The sequence below is a fragment of the Leucopleurus acutus genome (genome assembly GCF_964270905.1).
Source record: "Leucopleurus acutus genome assembly, chromosome: 15".
NCBI classification, from domain to species: Eukaryota; Metazoa; Chordata; class Mammalia; order Artiodactyla; family Delphinidae; genus Leucopleurus; species Leucopleurus acutus.
The window spans coordinates 63,717,128-63,740,499 of record NC_139157.1 but is presented as its reverse complement, the minus strand read 5'-3'; the positions used below and the strand labels follow the sequence as shown (position 1 = coordinate 63,740,499).

The 23,372-nt window shown below is 32.7% G+C and overlaps 1 protein-coding gene across 6 annotated transcripts in view; it reads right to left on the bottom strand.

The window, feature by feature from the left end:
- The window catches only part of EPHA7 (EPH receptor A7), a gene marked incomplete at its 3' end in the record, with an annotated part of 163,884 nt that overhangs the window by 10,513 nt on the left and 129,999 nt on the right, over positions 1-23,372 (bottom strand). The window contains exons 6-14 of one of the 6 annotated variants that reach the window (XM_082855902.1): positions 19,686-19,810; positions 16,687-16,870; positions 11,755-11,863; positions 11,051-11,106; positions 6,541-6,666; positions 5,530-5,715; positions 4,888-4,949; positions 3,202-3,411; positions 2,298-2,447 (exon numbers count right to left, since the gene is read on the bottom strand). In XM_082855902.1, coding sequence (XP_082712028.1) covers positions 2,298-2,447; positions 3,202-3,411; positions 4,888-4,949; positions 5,530-5,715; positions 6,541-6,666; positions 11,051-11,106; positions 11,755-11,863; positions 16,687-16,870; positions 19,686-19,810 — 1,208 coding nt within the window. Of the gene's footprint in view, positions 1-2,297; positions 2,448-3,201; positions 3,412-4,887; positions 4,950-5,529; positions 5,716-6,540; positions 6,667-7,948; positions 7,984-11,050; positions 11,107-11,754; positions 11,864-16,686; positions 16,871-19,685; positions 19,811-23,372 lie in introns of those variants that run through there. The other 5 variants (XM_082855903.1, XM_082855904.1, XM_082855905.1 and 2 more) reach the window with 5 other exon arrangements.

Genomic DNA, 23,372 nt, shown 5'->3' with positions numbered 1-23,372 from the left:
AAAGCTTTTCTCTAGAGAATTTTTTTGCTAGAATGGAATTCATTATTTTAAATTATCCAGTTTTTTCCACCATTTGTATATTGAAGATTAAACATATAATTGCTCAAATACCAGTTTAACATAAGTATAAAATAATGAATATTATGCTTTAAGAAGAATATTAATATCAATTTCACTATAAAAACTGAACTGCATAGGTAATTTCTTGTGTTTGAATTTAATAATTTAATAATTCCCACCTTTGTGATTAAAAAAAGAAGAAAGATGGTGCTAAAATATTCTAGGTCAGAAGTAAACTTCATTGTGCCTATAAAAATTTTATTTGATCAGTAAAAATATTTATTAATGCTTGATAGACTAAATATACATTTATGATATTTAATTTTCAAGAAAAACAATAGGGAATACTAAAAACTAAATTGAAGATTTTTTTTTTCTTCTTAACCATTTCTATTATTTATTTTTAGAAGTTAAGGGAACTTTGAATTTAGGTCATCTTATATTCCTGTCATTCCCTTTATGTTTGAATCTAGTACAGAAGGAAGGTGTCAAAAGAAATGAAACTCTACCGAGTGTCTAGGGAAATGTAAATATTTCTCTTTCTCTGCCCCAAGGATTTGTTTGCCCACATTTTGACAGTCCATGAAATCTTTGACACTGAGACCTGTCAAATATTAACAACTTTGCCTCTGCCAAACGGACTCATCATTCAGACTTTTATCTTTGAAAAACCAAAACCAAAATCAAAAAAAAAAACCCAAATAAAAAAATTTTATGTCATTATTCAATTCGAAATAGCAAAAGATTTCACTGATTTCAAAGCTCCCCCTCTTTAGGCTGTGAATTTTTCAGCCAATTCAAAAATTTGTTAAAAAATGTATTGAAAATTACCTTACCAACAAGCAGTCTCATTTTAGTTGTCTAAAAATAGCTATTTATAAATTTTAAGAACCATAGGAACTTGATGTGGAAAATTCTAAAATAAAAAAGGATACTAATTTTATATAACAATGATCATGATCTGTTTTTGAAAAATAACTCAACTTTAATGTTAGTCAGCATCTATTGCTGTCCATGTTTATAGTACCTCGAGAACTGACTACTCCAAACCAGTTTGCTTGTCACATCCTTCTTTTCAATGGTAATATAGAATTTCTTCAAGCAGCACTTAGTTTTTTACCCTATTCTTCAACAGCATGCATTTTTACCATTTCCAAATTCCTTCAAAAAAAAGCTTTCATCAATTTGCCTCAACCTAACCTTCATTTCAAATCACTAACAATGTATGCATCCTTATAGGAGATGCATAGGAGTCTATTTGATTGGTCCCCAAACACTTCACTAAGCCTTTATTTCTGGACTTTCCAAAGGGCTCCCTTGGCAAATTCTCTAATCAACTATGAACCAAGGTCTTCTCCATATTTCTAGTTCAAATCCAGGGTACCTTCCTAGACTTTACATTTGCTCTACTTTTATCTAAATTTCACTCATATTTTCAATAAATTAAGCCACATGAATCTGCCAGTACTTGAAAGCTTCTGGCTTACAGAAATGTTAATTTCATAAAATCCAACTTAGAGAAGCAAATATTTACTTGCACTTATGCTATATTGTTTTATAAATGGTTTCTTTGTGTGAGATGTATACGCTCAAGAACTATCATCAGCTTCTTAAAGAATAACAACGTATCTTATGCCTTAGTAACAAGATACACATTTAATAAGTTGTATTTTTAGAAGAAATTTCCAAAGATAGTCCCATTGTGATTACATTCTAAAATATCACTATGAAACACCAATATTGATCATAAAATCTAGGTTATCTCATGAAATTAAAATTTAAGTAAATCAATCAACAACAGATAATTTAAACAGATTTTATCAGGAAATTAAAAAAAAGAAAGACAAGCTGTAACAACAAAATCAAACACAACCTTCCTCACCCTCCCCTCTACAAATAACTCTTTTATTCATGTGACTCTCCCACTACAGGTGTGCAAGCTCAGCATGATTACCTTTAATAAGGATAAATATCCTTTGCAGGCTTCTATTATGTCCAGAGAATTTAAATAAAAAAAGAAAAAGCAATTCTTCAAAATGAAGACAAAATGAAATTAATTGAACCATTAATTTATGGTAATTATTGTGGTAATTTGTGGTAATAATTGTGAAAACTCAGCAATCATCTTTTTATGATTCTATAAAAGTTTCTTCATATGAGCCATTACCTACACGTCCCATAATATGAATATTAATGTATTAAATAAATCCTTTTTGTTTAAGTAGTGTAATACCTACATCTTGATTTGACATGTCCCAGTAAGGTCTTTCTCCATAAGACATAACTTCCCACATGACTATTCCATAGCTCCATACGTCACTGGCTGATGTGAATTTCCGGTATTGGATGGCTTCAGGTGCTGTCCACCTCACTGGAATTTTTCCACCCTGTATAAGTATTTTAAGTATGTATTTTTAAGTATGACATTTTAAGTATGTATAATACTTTTTAAGTATGTATAATAATGTATAAAACATTTATAGCAGAACCATTAAGCTACAGTTAAACACTTGTGTATTTGGTTGGCAATTCAGCAGTATCAGGTCTATTCATCTTGAATTTCTCTAAGTGCATTTAAAGTTACTAATCTGTTTTTTAAAATGTCACAGTTAAAGTTTCATTTTTAAGGCAAATCAATAATGGACCTATGTGGTTGTAGGGCAAGAGTCTAGTCGAAAGGAAGATGACAAATTAGACAAAACAGCTACTAAAGTGGAATGAAATATTGGAATAATATTAATAGTATATAAGTAAATCCTCATATTTTCCCTTTTTCTAATCTTACAAAAGTTATAAGAATTAGCATAGTTAATCTTTTATTAAAACCTTTATTAAAATGGGATTATATTTTTCTGCTACAATTATGACTGCTAGTAACCAAATGTTGTATGTGTATATCATTTATATGAACATCCCAATATAAAATGAGCTGTTCTCATTTTTATCATTACTTCTCATCTTAGCCTATATGTAGATTGTAAAAGCAGCAAAGATTCTTCCAAAAGGAAAAATATAGCAACAACAAAAAGCTGAGATCAATTTGCCTCTTTTCTCCCATTTAGCTTTGTATTATTAGGCCCTGCTTTCTTGGTAGGAAAATCGCAGGAATATGAAAAGGTGCAGTAATAGACTTTTTCTTACAGTCGTTGTATAGACAGCTTCTGGATCGTCCTCTATAACCCGGGACAGGCCGAAATCTGACACTTTACAAACAAGATTGCTGTTGACAAGAATATTACGAGCTGCAAGGTCCCTGTGAACGTATCCCATATCGGCCAAATATCTCATTCCAGCAGCAATTCCTCTCAGCATTCCTACTAACTGAATGACTGTAAATTGCCCATCGTGTTTCTACAGGAAGACAAAAATGAAAGTCCAGTTAGCTATACTTTGAAAGGGAAAAAAAATCACCATGAAAAATGTCTGCACCCTAGTCATTTTCTATTGTATACTAGGAATCACCAGTTAATTTTCTACGTAGTGTAGACACTTGTGAAAAACATAACAGGTGCTGATTTAACTTGATAGTCAGGTAATATAAAATAGAGTTCTGATAATCATTTAGTTATTTATATGGATGTGTTGTTAACATTAACTAATAATAATTTCAGATTGTGCAAATCCAAAAGTATATGCTAATTTTTAAATCAAAGTTAGGGAATGGAATATAAAAAAAAATGATCCCTGACAGCTAACTGTTTTCCTCACTTGCCAAAAATTACACAAATAATCTAAAAATATAAAAGGGATAAAGATACATATATTAGCTTTCTTTCTCCAAATGGTAAAAAATGTAAAGGTGAAAAAACTTTTGAGTAAAGATGAAGAGAAACTAAGAGGTAGAAAAGGATTATACTGGCTGACTTGGTTTTCACTTTATACTTTTCATTGCTATCCGTAGGTACATTACTTATAACCAAGATTCTCTAAAATACATGTACTAGCAAGTAGAATTGAGCACTCTTTGCAACCAACTGGCCACCATATATTTTTAACCCACAGATTTCTCCAACTGAATTGCAGATATGGTGCAGGAGGACCGTGGATTGAGCAGATGAGCTTGCTAGGTGACGCTTTCTTCCAGAGAGTTGACAGTTATGCATATCATCTTGCACGTCATATGCAAGATGACATTTGCATCTTGCATATCATCAAGATGCAGCAATAAAGACCTCTCGAAATCCTCTGAATTCTTATTAAAATGGGTTGAACTTATCGTTCTAGATCATGTATGTTCTCATTATTTTCTCTTTGCCGTTTGAAAAAATGTTAACATGTGTTCACGTTCTTAGGTGGAAAGTCTCTGAATGTAAAAATACGTATGTTTTTACATTTAGAATTTATTATTTATAAAAATAACATACTTGTAACTCTAAAAAAGTTCATAATTCTTTATTTTAGGCTTGGTGTTCACATAACAATATAACAGAAATGGTTCCACAGAGCAGAGCTGGGATCATCCTACCAACATTGAATGGCTATCTCACTTCTCAGTCTTCTCTGTATTATGTCTGTATTTCATTTATAATTGTACTGAAAAAGTAAAATGCTACACTACAACAGATATTCAAATTACAGGGCTTCAGGTATCCTCCATACTTGTGGTAATATGTCAATGGAAACTATTTTTTAACTACATTGTATCACTTAAATGCTCAAAAATATTCTAGTTCAATCCAGTCTAAGACTCTTTTAATCTGCTTTTCAAAGACAATTTTGTGACCTGTTAAAGTTTACACTGTTCACATTTTACACTGCAAAGAAAAGTTCAGAAAATTACATTGGTAGCATGTATATTTAGAATGGGAGAATAACTTTGTTACTTACCCTGAGAAATGCATCTAGGGCTCCATTTTCCATGAATTCTATTACAATCATGACAGGTTTCCCTAAAATTACAAGAATATATACATAAGAAAAAACAGTGTTGCTTCCAAAACTGTAATCTAAACTTCGTATTTATCCTCTTTCTCACTCCGGATAAAACACATGGTGCTCTTTTGAAAGACTGACTGGGTGAGTGGTGAGTATTTCTAACGCTTTTAGTGCTGCTAAATGCAAAGAGTCATTAACTGTCTGTTTGGAATGTGGTCACGATTCACAAAATTAAACAGTAAAAGTCAATGTGTTCTTCTGACTCCTGCCTTGTGAACAAAACTCAGAGAAAATGACACTTTACAGAAAATGTGAAGACTAAACTGTATTACTTTTGTGGCTTTGAAGCTAAATGAAAATATCTGTCACTCCATCTATCTATCAGATATATTCTTTAGCTCTAAACCTGCATTCATTTATCCTGATTTTTTTTCTGAGATGGTAACACAAAAGAAAATTTAGTCAGTTACATATTAAGAAAAAAAATTCATTAAGAATATGCAATGTATTTACAATTTTATTTTTTAGTATCTATGAAATAACACTAATTTCTGACAGTTCGCTGGATAAATGAAATATAGAATCAGTATCTACCTCTTGTAACAACCCCTTCCAAATGGACCACATTTGGGTGGTCAAACTGCCCCATGATGCTGGCTTCACATAAAAAGTCTCTCCTTTGTTTTTCTGTGTAACCAACTTTCAGGGTTTTTATGGCTACCGCAACATCTCTTTTCCCTGGAAGTTTCAAACGACCACTGCAGACTTCTCCAAATTCTCCTGAAGTAACAGAACAGGCAGGTGTATTTTAATTTCAGAAATATTTCCTCTCTCAAAGTAAATGCATTAAATTCTTTAAAAGCACTTTTAAACTTTCCTAAACTATCTGTTACACAAACTATTATTTTTTTTAACTGGCTTAACAAAAACTTTCAGAAACAACATTCAGGTTTGAAATACGCTGCATAACGTACACTGCTTACTAGAGTATAAGGGCACATTAGCAAATTCTAAACATTGCTGTTGTTTTCACAGCTTGAGAAGCAAATACTTCTCAAAGATTTAAAAATCTGGAATTCATATCTACTTATGTCTGCTAGATTGAATGGACTTGATCCAAAAATGTATAATTATTCTGAAGATACATTGTATCCATAGAAAATAATGCTCCTTTTAAATAATTCATACATATTAATTTTCTGCATGGAATTACACAGCACAATGGCTAATACCTAAAGCTTAGCAGGAAGATGGTAAATCAAGTCAGAGGAGATGTATATTCCGGCAAAATTCGGGACATTCTAATTATTTTAAATACGAAGTCATTTCTTGGACAGGCCAGAACTATTATGAAATAGCTTATAATAGAACGACATCTTAAAAATCCAACAGAAGACAAAAGATACACGATTCTCTGCACCACGTGCTTCTTTTTCACTTTTTTCTTAAGATTTCATAAACAAGTACAGGCTCATTGCTTCTAACAGTTCAGGTAAATGCAAAGGTTCTATACTTGAGTTATAATTATTTGCCTGTCATTATGATGTATGACTTTCGATCTTGGCTAAATGGAACAGCTGAACAAGGAAGCTACAACAGCCTTACCTGCTCCAATCACACGCTCAATTTTAATACAGGAGGCATCTAGCTCCTTGGCGAATTGATGGACAGCTCTATTTGGGTCCTCATAGGTTTCAGGGTCAATGTAGGTTTTGGTGCCTGGAAATTTAACTGTAATGATGTAAGAAAGCATGACTGTGATGAAGCAAAGCACTTATTGTGCAGTCAGCCCAGGAATTTCATTATGCAGAGTGCTCCTTGGAACAGTGAACTTGCTTCCACATCACCTGATTCACAGCAGTTTTAACAGACTACTTCAGTCTGCGGGCGTATAGGTATTATCTGCAAGCTTCTATAGGTAACATAGGATCCAGTTCATAGTTTACTAACTGAATTGCTTTTCCAGTAAATCAACAAAAGACATCACCGAAATTCTCTGACATGACACTTATCAGACTGGAGGTTTAATTAAATTCACTGCTATCATGGCATAGTTCAAGCCATACTGAGGTTTGTGATGGACTTGGAAACACATCTGTAAATCTATCATTCAGTCAATCAATCAAATTAATACACTGGGAAAAGAAGACATTTCATTTACAGGTAGCCTACTACACTGACAGCAATATTAAAAACAGTTAGACATGTTACTTATTCTTTTGATTTATTTTTTTAAAGACCAACCACCATTGACATAGACATATAAATTAATACAAGATGTGAGGGACTGCTATCACAGAACCAGAGAGAAATCTACTATGACACAGTTTCTTCTTCACCTTGAAGGGCAATAGAGGCCAGATGTACAAAGTGCAGAGTAAAGTTAGAAAATTTACAATATTCCTGGGATCTGCTAACCATGTATGACAGTAATTTGAAAGAGGAATGGTTTATATGAACTTTCAATTATAAGGCTCTGGAAGATCTTAACTGCTATGAGGAGGTAGCCAATATGCCTCAGAAAAGGTAGTCAAAATTCAAACAACATAGAATCATCTTAAAAGTTAAAATCTTCTTAAAATGCACCCAGAAGCATGCAGGTAACAGATAATGCTATGTCAACTTTAAATCAATTACAATAATGTATTCCAAATCTAATCATTTGGTTAAAGACAAAGATAAGATAGATAGGCATATATTTGGTTATATTAATGCAATGAAAAGATACACTATATCCTCAAAAAAACTTTATTGTTTTTAACAAAGCCACTGAACAATCTTTTCATTAAATCTTACTATTTGGAGAACAATATATTTCTTTATGTATTACACTGCAGCCTAACTGTGCTTATGTCATCACATCAAATTGAAATTATATTTTTAAAATAAGCATATAACAAACAAAAAAAAGCAGAATGTATAAAGGAAAAATGGGATTTAAAAATCTTGAATTATTCTGCTGTAGTTGATTGTTTATCCAAAATTGATTGTCTTAAACAATTACTGTTGCAGTCTATAAAACTGACAGATGCTCATTTGTTACTAAAGCTGAACATGAAAAAAAAAACACAAGAAGAAAAGAGAGAGGGGATAGAAAGAGAAAAGAGAGAAAAAGGAGTACAGGGAAAGGGGGGGAAGAGAAAAAGAGAGAAGGGAAGAAAACAATAGGTTAACCTCCTAGATTGGTAGGCAGATGGAGAATGAGCCATCTTCTCCCTTTTTATTCTCTTCCTTTCTTTCATTGTTTTTTTTCTTTCTTTCTTTTTGGTTTGGTTTTGTGATAAGGGAGCTGGATTGGAGGTAGCCTTCTGCATCTCAAATGGGTCTCTGATGGTTCTTTATTCAAGCTGTCATAAAACATTTTGACAGGCCAGAGCAATTTTGGCATAAAAACATGAAATACTGCCCGGCTTGGATTCAAAGACATTGTTAGAAGAAATGGTAGGAGGAAACAAAATGTAAATTGGAATTGCTTCACTAAACTCCTCCATCGTGTTTACATCTTTAAATGTAACACTTGGGGCCATGGAGAGTGGAGGGCACCTGATACAAATGACTGGACATTCTATTAAATTCAGTGCTCTAAAAGCTAGTAAAATGGTTGCTTTCATGTTTCTGTAAAAATTCAATCTGGTGTCTTAGCACCTAAGGAAATTGTTTGTATACTAAAGGAATAAAAGGACACCAACTTGTAAATAGCTGGTGACCACAGTTTTGTACTTTACGTATTGTAAATATAGTCATAAAATCAAATAAAATGCCTGGTTCTCAACAAATGACAAGAAAAGATATCCTTGTAAAAAGGGTAATTCAAAAATATCAAGGATTTACCAAGATAGGATATCTTAAGTGTACTTTATTTTTTTTTTCATTATTCCTTTCAAAATGGATGCTTTAAAATAAGAGAAATTTTGATGTAATTTCTGAATATTTTGGTCTATTGTTTTTCCTGATTTAAGAGTAGGAGCTTTTCTGTGTTTTAATATCTCATTTACATTTCTCATGAATGTTAAACATCTTAAAACCACCACTGATATTTTGCTCTAGAGATGAAAACTGTTTATATATACCTCAAGTTTATCTTTTCTATGTTAGCAGGTAACACATGCAGCTTTATTTTTTTCTAATTACAAACTGGATGTCAAATGTAAAAAAAGGGAATGGCATCAAAATATCAAAACTGAGTGATGACAATTAAGCATTAGGCTATACATCATGTTTTAGGTAAGCCATGTTTTAATTTACCTTCAGCATTAACCTTCACGCTAAAAGTAAAAAAACTAAGAGGCAGCATTTGATCATTTGGGGATGTCTCAGATACCCTCAATAAAGAAAAGAAAAGTGACATACTGATTAAGGTATTATTAAATGATTTTGCCATCCAATTATTCACATATAGATAGAGTCAAGGATTCCAGCAACAATAGTCTTATGTCACTCTTCTATATACATTTTAAACTAGATACAAAAATTAATGCATTCAAGTTTTGATTCTCTCCTTTCTGTCTGGGGAAGTGTTAAAAGTATTCTCTCATGTCATGAAAGAGAAAAAAAATGTAACTTCCACTTTTTCTGTATATCCTCTAGGTGTAAACGGCCTATGGTACTCTCATTACTGGGACTTGTCACAAAATCGCCTCCAGATTAGCAAGAGGACGCACTGACACGGGGAGCATATCAAATCATCCCGGGGGGAGGGGGCAGAATCACATGTATTCAGTCATAATTAGGGGCAGATTTAAGTTTTGTGGGGCTTGAACCTTCTACAATTTGGGATACTTTCTTTAAGTAAAAATATTCTACACACTAACTTGCTAGGGCTCTTCCAGGGCCTTGAAAGGAGTCTGTGAAAGTGGGGGGCCTTGAAACTTAAACTTCATGATAAAGCGCCATTTGGTCATACCTTTCACTATAATTTCTAGTGTCCCAATACCCTTCCTGCCGTCAGTGGTTGAAATTTTACAGTTTCATCATCAATTTGGATATGTAATATGTAAAGCCACTTTTCTTTTGGAAACTAAAGTTAAGGGAACTATTGGTTCAACAATTAATAACACACTGAAGAAACTTAGGAATGATAATAATGGTGTTCACAATTTGTGTTTTTTCAACCACACATTTCCCTGATTGATGCTTCCATATTCCTGTGACTTTAGAAGGGGTATATGACAATGTCTTCTTAGAAACTGACATAAGAGTTTGATAAATAACACAAAAATAGATGTAATTCTTATGCCATTTACAGGAAATTTATCTCCCCATGAGAAATTTTCATAAAGATTATGGTTACTAAGAAAAATAATAAATAAAATTATTTTTCAATATTTTCAAGGATTAAAAATAGGAATAATGGGTTTGGATAAGAGCATCATCAATTATCAGAGCTAAAATCATTTCCCTGTTAGGATTTTACTTTGATTGCAAGAAGTCAACATTTACTTGCATGGCTCTCAGTTTTTCACTTGCCATCCACATGCAACAACGATAAGATTAATGCAGTCGGGCATCTATTTTCTTTGGTTCCCTGAGCTTTCTTCTGATATTATTTCTAAAATGAACTTTTAAGAATCAGGTAGCCCAGATCCACAGGAAAACATCAGAGGATTGAATCCTATTATTATACTATTTACGTCCTTTGAAATATCATCTGTGATGGACATTTTACAGTAGATGGAGAGAAAGAGGCTCCTTAGCTTAGTCTTTCATTATATCATCTCTCATTGGGTAGAAAAAAAAGGGCCTATCCTTCTAACTTGAAACGAATTCCTGAGCTACAACATGGGTACATGCAACATTTAATGAATCATTATTAGAATGATATGAAACACTTGGGCAAAGTTTGCAAAAGGAACAATTGTGACATAAAAGCTACTGAATATCCTTGCAGTTATATTAAAATTTCTTATGAGAGATTACATGTCTGAATATATTTTTTAAAAATTCACATCATATGATCTTCATTCTGCATATCTTGTTCAAATGTTTTAAAGTAACATTTTGAGCTCATGATATATTTTCAAGCCTGATGCATTAGGAATTTATTCATGCCAATATTAACAACCAGGTTTCTGTGTTAATTGGGGTAAATAATAATAAAGAAAAGCCAAACACTTACAATGAAAGTAAAGCTCTTCATCCCCTTCTTGGTCAGCTTTGCTATAACCACAGTGCCTGGAAAAAATTCAGATATTTGATGATTATTCTCAGCCAATAATCTCACTTTATATATTTAAAATTCAGTATCATATACCTTAATTACTTAACAACATGCTAGTTAGAGCTATAAACAAAATACATAAACTTTCTGTCCATAGTTCTGAACTCAATAATAATATAGCAATTCACATGATTTAAAAAAATCAGAGAATATAAAGTCTTTGTGTGAGACATTGTGGAAGGGACATATTTCATAGATTAGATTTATCAATGAGTGAATATATGCTTATATTTTTTCCTGAAAAAACAACAACAACAACAGATTTTAAATGGTTTCCACAAACCATTAACTAAAAGAGTAAATCTTTCCCCTGGTGTTTTCTCTATTTATTACAAAAATCTAACTCTGAAAATAGCTAATAAAAGGCACCCAATAGAAATTACAATACTCATTCCTCTTAAACTAAAGGCAATGATCAAGCTCACACTACATTCTGACATTGGGAGAATGGAAATTTATTGACCTTCAATGTTTCATATGAGACAACAAATGTCTGCATTTACTATTTAACATTCTAAACTAAACAATAAGTAATAGGCTGACATAATTCTGAAAAATCAACACATTTTATGTTAGAGATTAGAACAAATTTTGTCTTCTACCTTCTTCCAATGATGAATCCAAAGACCATGAACACCAAAATGATGGTCCCGGCCACTGCAACCACAGCAATTATAATAACAGGGTTCTGTTCACTGGAGACTGCCGTAGCTATAAACAGAAAAAAAAAAAAAGGCTCAATAAAACACTCAATATCTTGCAAGCACTTGAGGTTAAACAAAATCTTATAAACAAGACAGCTATGCTATTACATTCACCTTTAATTTAAATGCATTCTGTTGTAACATAAATTTAAATAACCATTTATTTTTGCATTTTAAATCAGTGGTAAGGACAATACTTTCATCTATTTTATATTCTTCAGCTAGAAAAGATCCCTACAAAATGCCTTATTGAATGGCTATCCCCTGCTTAATTGTTGGAAACTTAGTTATAAATCAAGAGATAAAGATCTTTCATCTACAATTGCTATTAAATCCCTATTTTTCCCTCAGTGAGGTATTTGATCTCTCTGTGTCTGTTTTCCTGGTGTGTAAAAAAGGAACCCAAATACATACTCTCAGCATTTTTCAAAGCACCTTAAATGATTTATCTCTCATATCATCAATATAGAATAAAAATCATCATGTAATCATAGTAAATCATTATGAATTTATAATCCACCTTAATTAAGGAAAACGAACAGAATTACTGGTATTAATTTGACAAAGTAGGCAATATACACATTTGAGAGTTTAAGAGCTAGGCTATTTATGAAAGAGCCAACTTTCTGCAAGCACTGTAAAACACATTTTTGTATTATCTAATTGTAGTCGCTTCCTGTACAATGCTAAGTGATTCTTCTACGCTCATTAAGGCAAGCCCAGCTGAACCTTCCCGAGAGTCTCTTTGGGAACAGTATATGTTTACATGTCCTTTAAAGCAGCCTCTGATTCTGATTCTTCATCGAGTCACACGGCCTTCTCACTTGGATTTTTCCAAATTAGTGAAGTTTTACTTATCTGGCAATTCACAAGTGTCACATTTTCCCCAGAGCATTATATTTTCAATACCAGTATAGACTTCATAAAATAATCAAAAGAATGCAACACAATGAAAATATATATTCCAATCGCTGATCCAGTTGCAAATTGATAATTATAAAATGTCAAACTAATATAGTTTGCTTATTTCTGAAAAAATCAACAGCTGTAATCTTTAAGGTAGGATGGAAAATACTACTCCTTCTTGGTGTGGCAAGGGACTCAGTCTCCAGAGCAGTAAATTTTATGTAGGCAGAGTGTGTCTTGCCCCAACAGGAAGCATAAATTTTTCTGATTGGCCTTTCTCTACTTTATCTACGTCTCCCTCCTTTGACAACTCATCTCTTAATTTTGTATACCTACGCTAACTATAGATAGTTCTTACGTTGAAAAACAGTAAAAATAGCTCTGGTGTATTGGTTTCTGAAAAGAGGTATTATACACACTCCGTAATTCAGCACCTGCTGATTTGCTCCCTGAGGGAATGAAACAAGGGAAAAAGAAAAAGAAGAAAAAGAAAGCAACTTTACAGCTTTAATTTCTGAATTACAGCTTATTATGATCAAACAGAGAAAAGATGCCTTCAAGTATTTTTCTTGGTTTGGTTGTTTTTGTTTTTATCTGTCTTTTAATATACATTAAGAGAGGAAAAAGAATGGAGTAGTTTTGTTCATGAGAAAGAAAAAAATTAAACACGTTATGTGTAGAAATTGTTTTCATTCAATCTGTCCCATGGGTCTAATTTTTTGCTTGTCTTAGGCTCTGTTCTGCCCATAGCTTCAGAAACAGATCTCCAATGAGAAAACTGAACTCAGGTGAATGATGAATTAGAGTTTGTGAATATTTACTTACATGTTTTTGTATATATTCAGGGTCACACTTTTATCTTAACATAGTCAAAATTTATGGTTCATATTTTCATCTAATTCATGGATAATACATTTTAAAAGTAATTTATATGTGTCATAATCACTACACCATGATTTAAAATTGTGAAAACAGTAGCGTTGGCTCTGCGCAGAAGTGGATTTTTGGATGTATGTGCAATGGAATAATCTGAGTTCTCTTTCCAAACAGTGCTCAGGTAACTTCTCTTTGGTGGCATCTTCCTTCTTGCCCTCCTTCCTAGCACAGAGGATCACTGTTTCCTGACACTCTGATAGCACTGGGCCATGCACTCTACCAGTGCTCAATTGTATGGTCAGAACTTGTGTACAAGTTTCTCTCTTTCACTAACTGAGAGCATCAAATGTGTCATGTGTTTCTGTACATCCCAGATTCTTAGCACAGTAACGTGTGCTAAATCAGTAGTTCTTAAAAGGTGTCTGGGAAACCCTAAGGGTTCCTCAGGAACATTCCAGGGAATCTGCAAGGTCAACACTATTTTCATTTAATGTTATTTGCCTTTTTCACTCTCACATGCTTACAAGTGCACAGTTGAGTTTCCCAAGAACTTACATGACACGTGATAATATCACTCTGATGGCTAATGAAATGTGTGTTGTGTATACTTGTGTTTTTAAAATTTCTCAGTTTTAATTTCTAAAGTGGTGAACATAAAGAAATATAACCCAAATAGTCAAAATCTATTTGGGGATCTTCAATGGTTTTTAATAGCTTGTAAGGGTTCCTGTGACCTAAAGGCTTGAGAATGGCTGTCCTATATAAGAAAAGCTGACATTCAAGACTGTCTGTGTGCTAGGCACTGTACTTGGCACTTTGTGTACATCAACTTATTTAATCCTCAAACTACTCTGAGAGTTGGGTACTGGTATCCTAGCAACTTTTGTACAGAGAAGTAGCTCATCCAAAGTCACACAAATGGACATGGCAGAGCTGAAATGTGAAACCAGGAATACGTCTACTAGCTCCAACTGATCCTGATAATCTGTTTTTTTGATGACTGTGAGGTATTCATTTCTTGCTTACTTACTGACTGCTTTCTATGCATCAAGCACTATATTAGGCACTGGCAAGACTAAAGTAAGAAAGAGAGATATGGATTGTTCTTTCATCAACTTTACCTTCCAGTGGAGAGAATATTCTGATGATAAAAAAATCACCAAATCCTTTCTAATGCAAAATTCATTTTTAACATGAATTTCATGTGCTCATTCATGTTCTACTACTTAATCTCAATTTCTCTGAGGGTTAGTTACTTCATTTTTAAATAATGAAAATAACATCTATGAACCTCAGCACTAATAAATAATAGTTTGACCCAACATTCTTAATTTACGAAGTCAGGAAAATGTACAAACTCATTTTGGAAAGTTTTCAAACCTAAACTTTTAACTGATAATGAATGTTTGGGTAAGTATAGCTGATTGATGGTTCTTTAAGTTTGAACTATTCATTAGACTATGAAAAAAACATATTTTGAATTGTTTTATTATATTAGAAATTACAAAGTAAAATATCAAGAGATCAGTCTAAATGAAAAACTACTGCAACACATTTAACAGAAGACCACTCAAATGTTTAAATGTTGAAATATTAGTGTAAAACACTGTAATTTTTTGGGGCCATTGAACTTAGATATTCTCAGTTTTAATCTTACACACTCCATTTAAAAAAGATGACAAAGAATAATGATAATAAGTTTATCACCTCATATTATGTGAAATCTTTTTCAATTGATGACTTTTGTGTCTATAATTCTATATAAACAATTTATATTTCAAATTTATTTCAACATATGTTTTATTATTTGAGGCTCTGAGAGTTACTGCTTAATTTAAAAATATAACAAAATATTTTGAAAAAAGACTACTGTTAGCAGACTTAATAAGCATTAGCTAATGCAAAAGAATTTACCAATTTATTCTACCTTTTAAAAGAGCTAGAAAAATATTCTCCCGAAGTCAAAATAACTCTTTGATCAAAATTGTATTGATTTAATTTATTAAAAAAATTTTCTATTAAAAATTGAGAAAAGAAAATCATATAATAGTTTTTAGCTAATATTTGTGTAGAATTCCACAGGAACACTAGATTGGTAAGGAGAGGAGGAGGTAACAGCTGGGTGAACCTTGAGTCTGAGTAATATCAAAAGAAATCAAAAACTTCCAAAACACAGAAACACACCCTGAGGCTTCAACCTAGCTGAATAACAACCAGCAGTGGTACTCAAGCTGTTCTAAACTTGCACTCTGACAATGGACTGGGACGTGCATCCTAAGATACATCTGCTTATTTGTGATACACTATAGACACGTGTATTTTTGTTATGTTCCTATGCTGCCTTATAAAACACAAAGTGATAAAGGGGATTCGAGATATTGCTAATGTTCTATTTTTAAGCTGAGTGGTAGATACAGAGATATTCAATTAATTATTCTTCTTAATATTTCACATATACTTTAAATATGGCATTTAGTATGTTGGAAATATTTCATAAAAATGAAAAAAGATGACAAAAATAAAAAGAATGACAAGGTCTAAGATCTTCTTGAATGGCAAGTTTTGAAATCATTGCTAAAAGGTAAGTAGCTTGAATTAACCATGATTATTATAAACCACCTTTCTCTGGCCCACCCTGGTGTACATCCTGGCTTCATTTGGGGGTTTTCCTGGCTTCATTTGGCTTCATTTTGGGGGCAGCTTTGACTGATAACTAGAGTAAGATCATTTTGGGGTGTATCAAAACAGTCTGTATCAATACACATTTGAACAAGTCCTGCTTCTGTTTCTGACTTTATCTTTTCAAAATAAACCCAGTCTGTATTAAAGAAACTAATTTAAGTCACAAGGGTATAACATCACAAAACAAAACTGCAAATTTTAAATTATTATTCTGAATAACCTTTACAAAGAATATATATATACATATGCATATACATTCACCTTTAAAAGTAAAAATCATCTTGAACTAAATCATCGCCCCCAGTACTGAAAAAAAATATGCCAGAGTTATAGAGAGTAAGAATCCAAACCAAAGATGGTAATTACCTTCAAACATTTTACCTGTAGCTTCCTCTAGTGTAGCAACATCAAGTCTGGGACTGTAATTTCCATAACCAGCAGCAGTAAAAGCCCGAATCTGGAAAACATACACTGTTCCTGGCTTCAGGTTGTTAATGGAGGCCGAAGTGGACTTGGTTTTTAATGTCGAGTAGGTCCGTTCCCTTTGATCCTAGAAACAATACAGGGAATATTTAATTGTGATTGCAACCAGGCAATTTGACAGCCAATTCTTGCAATTTACTTCAATTTGCTGCATTGTTTTTATAAAGGCTACATTGTACCCTGTGGAATATTGGAACACTGAGTTGTTTCTCAGATAATATAAAATAATGTGAGCACATGCCTTTGTTCTATAAATTTCAAAGAGAAATAATTTTTTTAAAACATTTATGATGTTTTGAGCCTTTGCTTTGTTGGTAGAGGGCACAGTGGCAAGAACTATTTAGCCATAAATATAATCAAATGTTCTTTTGACCAAAACATAAGTACACTTGTAAAATCTACAGTTTAGTAGAGGTCTTCACTTCATAATGTGGTTCTCTTAATACTGTTCCTGAATGTTATTCAACAAGCAAAAAGCCACAGGCTAAAAATGAAGGAATCTATAAAATCAAGAAACTTAGCTAATACCACCAGCATAGTGACATATCAATTGTTTTCATTAAAAATTGCATTTTTCAGGGGACTTCCCTGGTGGTCCAGTGGTTAAGACTCTGTGCTTCCACTGCAGGGGGCATGGGTTCGATCCCTGGTTGTGCATGCCACACGGTGTGGCTAAAAAAAAAATGTATTTCTCGCAGAATAAAACCACTTTTACAAAATAGCATTTGATGGAATATTTGAAGTTAAAACTATTAATATAAAAGTTAATGTCTTAAATATAAAACTTAAAGTGTCATATAATTTATGATTTGGCAATATTTTAAACATCTCAGTTCAATTTCCCCATTTTTCAGATATGAAAACTGAGGCTTGTAGAGTTTAAAAATGTGTTTATCATATTACATATGATAAGCTTAAGAATGGAATAATTAAAAAATCAAGAATATAAAACACGCCATCAAAACAATAGTTAAATGAATAAAAATTTAAAGCTTAGTTGATATGATTCTAACGTGTTGTTTATGAAAAAAGTTATAAAAACTACTCATCAAAATATACAATTCTAGATGGGTTCTTACTTGTTCAATAATAAATACCTGTGATCAACTGTGTCTAGAAATAAAACTATTCAGTGAAATCTGAAAATGTTGGTTTGGTTGTTTGATTTACCTTCACGATGATATTTGCAAAAGCGTAAATAAATGTATACTTAAACTGGATTTAGTGAAGCTGACTTGTAATTGTCTTCATTATAATCATTTATAAAAATGAGAGTTGATATTATAAATGTATATTTATCTCAAATAAAAGAACTAGGCATAACTGATATTAGAAGACATAATGACATATACATTAGATCACAGGCTTACATACATTATAAAGCAATAGTATTATTTTTAAGATTATTTTGTAATTTGTAAAATTGAGTGAACGTAGATACACTGTTTCTGTCATGTAAAATAGGAAAGTAACTATTTGAACAAATTTATTCCAGAGCAAGGATTTGCAAAATATTGTGTTGCCTTGTAAGAAACTTTACTCTCACTTACCACCTAACTTATAGTTTTAAAATGTATTTTTCATTGCTTTTGAAATCTGATGAAATTTCAGAAGGGACTTATAACTGTCAGAGTTCACTGGAAAACAGACATAACAAACCCAACACTAAAAACAAGGATCTCCTTAGAAATACATTTGATGAGACAAGAAATGTATTCTCTGGTACAAAAATGAGGTATTTACAATGTAACTTTGGCTGTGGAAGTTACGCATTCATAAAGGAAATAATAAGTAAAAATATTGTAAACTCAATCTGAACGTTGAAACTAATCTTAAACTGTTTTTCCATCAAAGTGAAAAAAAAGTGTCTATTGCCAAGGCACTGTATGCATTTAAGTGATTCAATCAAGTCAATTCAGTCCCCAAATATTTCCAAAGCTTTAGGTTTCCATTTTGAAATTCTGTCTAAATGGTTAAAATGGTTATGTATATTAGAGTACTTCAGCTAATTAAGTCAATAATAGTAACACATTATTATTATTACTATTAGTAATAATAATAGTTTCCATGTTTCAAACCTTGAATCAGGTCTTTCTGAGAGGTAGAGCCTAGAAAATAATTTGTGAACAGGGTTGTGTCTGTCTGTCTGTCTATCTTTCTCTAGACGGGTCAGAAATAAATGCACTCATACACTGAGATATGTCATTATTTACTAAAATTTAGCCCTCATAGGGGATTAAAGGGGCAGTACTTGAGTTTTAGCCATGCTATTTTTTTCATGGAGAGAAGGGTATAAAGAAGTAGTAGACATAATTAGTATAAGATATATGAAATAAATTTCAGGAGGAATTTAAAGGAGTGAAATATTATCACCTGACTCTGAAGTTTGGAGAACACTACACATTTATTACAGAAAATATTCTTATTTTTTTCAAATTACAAAATTATTTGAGGCCACGTCATTATCACTGAAACCACATACATAAAATAAATCATCAAGGGCTCAAACAGACAACCTAAAAGAAACATTTTCAAAAATACAGAGGGAAAAAAAATACCACATTGGGTTCTGTGGTTTCTGTGGTACTAAACATCCTACAACTAATCATTAGGACATCAAAACTTGAATACCTAAACATACTACTAGTGGAATATTTGCATCTGTGTAACACAAAAACTTAATACACAGAAACTATCATTATAATAATGAACCAGAGATTCAGGGAGAAGGTTATTAAAAGTGGCTAAAGTTAACTATCTATTTTGAAGTAGCTCCAAATAGCTGTTATAATGGCCAGCTTTAGTCGACAGTGCAGTAGGATGACACAAGACACACCGAGTGTCGTACATGGTTGTACATTTCAGCTGTTCTTAGCACTTACTTTCTCGTAATACTTGATTTCATATTCGGTGATGACTCCATTGGGATGCTCCGGTTCCTGCCAGGAAAGCTCCACACTCCGCTGCAGCACTCTCTCCTTCATTACTCCGCTCACTTGCGAGGGAGCTGTTTGGACAAGATGTGTCAATAAACAATGAGAAAATTCACTGGATGCCTCAAATCAAATGTCACAACTGATCAGTCCCATGCTGTGCCGGTTTCATTAAGGTAAAAGAAAGCACCTTTTCATAGCTCACAATTCAGAAGCTAATGAATATTCAAACAGGACCTTATTACTGTTCATAAACCTTAATAGAAATTTAAATTAAAGTGCAAACAGCAGAAGATAGCATTGTTCAAGTTAGTGAAAAATGGAAATGATGGGGCTGAGAATGACAGTTAAGCAAAGGAATGCTAATTAAGGCTAAAAAATATGATTTCTAAGTCCAAATATTTATTTCACATGCAACAGCAATACACTTTTTACAAGAAACAAATAACTTAATACTGTGCCAGATAAAGTATATGAAATGGCTACTTTCATTTTCAATTAAAGGAATCAAACTTTAAAAAATGTTTTTATGTTTCACGTGTGTGTCTGTGCATGTGTGTGCGTGTGGGTGTTTCAAACTTCATTAGGTTAGGGTGCAAGAAAATGCTAAGGCTTCTGTTACTTAAATATGTGCGTGATCACACATACACACACAGACTCTTCCACATGTAATTTATACCTACGTAACCTAGGCTTCAAGCTTTGATAGAAGCAATTCAAGCTACAGTTTTGCTTTCTCTCTATATACAGATAATAACATGCTAGAGTTCTTTCATCCTAATTAGTGGCATATACTCTTTTTGGTAGCTAAGACTGTGGAATGTAGCAAACTAATCTGCTCTGTCTAATTTGTTCAGTGACGATTAACTAGTTGTCTTCTTTGTCTAAATGAGTAGCTGCACTGGCTTGGCTGCATTTCAGTGGGGTCATTATGTTTCATGTATCATGCTCTATCTCATTCTGTAAAATGTTTTCAGGCTGTTAATTTAATTTTCAGATGTCCAAAATTGTTAATAATCCTGCTGACAGAAAAGCAGTTATATGGGTCTAAAGCTGTTGAAGCAAGCTTCTGATGTTTATCCCTTTGGCTTTATTTTGTTTCTTCTACTTCTTAATATTTTCTTATATCAATATCTAGAAAAAACATTTGTCACTGCTGTCTGGCTTGACGATTTTGAGGGAAGGACCTGGAAGATGCAGGACTCCCATTTCCTCTCAGATTACTAACAAAAGCATAACTAGGGCGGATTAAGTGGAACAACTTTCCCTTTAGGGGCATGCAGCTGAAGTACTCAACAGACTGTGTTTACAGACTAAATGCGTTTCTGATATGTTTCCAATGAAGCCAATTTCTAATAAGGAATCTTATTTTTGCCATGACTTTTAAAACCTGGGTATGTGCAGTGAAGAAGAACTTGTTTCTAAAGTAATTTATCTCTCCACCCATAACATTTTTAGCATCTCAGCCAACTGTGTGGTTTAAGAAGCTGCATCCCCAAGCCATAGCCTTGGGAAACACATTCCCCAGCTAATGGTGAGATGAGATTCTACTTAGCCAGGAATCTCTAATAGTCTAATTTACTTAACGCCATTCATAAAATCTGTATTTTAATTTTAATTAGTAAAAAACAGAATGCAGCACAGGTGAGAATACTGCAATAGTCAATAAATAAATTACTCAGTAAGGCTGCTGGGTCTCCGATCAGGGTTTACGGCATGAGGTGTGCCATTTGGAAACAGGTTAAATGGAAATAGGTGGGAGCACTATTAGGTGCCAATCTCTAGGTCTTCTTTAAACAACACACATAGCTTAATGTGATTTTCAGTGTAAGTCAAACTATAAAACACTTTGCTTAGTTCCTATCCCTAAACAGCAAGATGAGAGAGACGAGACACTGAATCCTCCAAAATATGGCAGAGAATTGGGGTATAAATGTACCTCATTTAGTTCTAATATGTTGCAGCAAGATCTAAGTGTAAAATGAGACATGATTTCTGCAAGTTACACATTAACATTAAACTCATTATCTCATCCTGGAAAAAGAACTTTTACCAATAAAATGATGGTAATTGGGAAATGGGGGGAAAGATGCCAAAAAACACATTTGAAATGTACAGTATTTTGAAGCCCGTGACACAGCACTAGCAGTGCAGTACTCTACAATGTATTTTCCCTCTTTTGTACAAAGAGCCATATCTGTCAGTGACTATACCCCTGATTTCCTGTGTATTTCTTATTTTTAAAAATGTATCCCTTGCTAATACTGTATCAAGCCATGCGTTTAAAAGAGTCAGAAACAGAAGTACTAGCACATGGCCCTTGAGAATAGATAAATTGCATGATAGGAAAAATCTTTCCCTACCTATGTCCTTCAAATACAACACTTTGGTACATAAAAATTGATAATATTTTCCCTTGAGTTTCAATATCTCAGGCATAGAGAATATACAACTCATAAGATATACAGTTTATAAACAAAAATATCTCTAAAGCTAATCAGATTCTAACAGTCATGATTTGCAAATAAAGTTATACATAAAAGTAAAATTGAAAGAAATATTAAAAAACATTGATTTCTATGGTTAATATATTTGATCTGCTAAATTAATCCCACTGTAACAATTTCACTAAGAATATGCTCTTACACCAAAATATTCAATTAGCTACAATCTGAATTCATTTTGAAAAGAATATGCATACAACTAATTAAATCATATACATACTTAACAACCCATAAGGTATTATGACATTTATAATTTTCATAATCATCAAAGTTAAATAAAATCTTTTGTAATTGGAATTAATGTGAAGCTAATAAATAGTAACCGACAATAGTAAATTCCCTGCACTGGAAAATGTAAGAAAACAAATTCAGAGAGGCAAGTTTTTAAACATGAATTTGTAGTAGGGTTTCTAAAAAGTGATTAACAGATTAATTTCTCACCTAAGTTTCTAGAAATATTCCGATATAAAAATTAATTTCAACTGAAGAAACAGATGGAACGTTTTGCCCTTAAATATTTTCAAGAATTATTGGGGAAATGGTTTCTGTGGTTTAAAGTGGTAAATCTCAACAGTATAAAAACAAAGTTGATGCAACAGAAAAGCAAAAGTCAAATAACAGGCTAAAATGTAAATTTTGGGCTAGGATCGTTTAGTATGAGGCTCTGAACTAAAAAATAATCAGTAAGAATGGTGGGTTTATGTACAGACCTGAGCCAGTCAACATTTTCGAGATTTTGAGCTTCAAGCACTCATGCATGAGTTTTGATCTTAATCAATTTTTAATTAAAATCCAAGTACAAAAATTATATTTAAGTTACAAGATGAAATGTACTCATAAGGGCTCCATCCCCCTCACCCTATGCCCTCCAAAATGTTAAGCTTACCTATATGTATGGAAACATTTCCTAGCACAAAGTGAGGAAAAGACAATTTTAAAACATAATATAGTAAGCGAATGGCCCTCCAAACTCCATACTCTAATCTCTGGAATGTATGAATATGCAACATTACAAGGCAAAGGGACACTGCAGATGTAATTAAGGTGATAGACCTTACAATAAAGATATTATCTTGGACTTTTTCAAGCAGGCCCAATCTAATCACATCAGTCCTTATGAGCAGAGAGATTT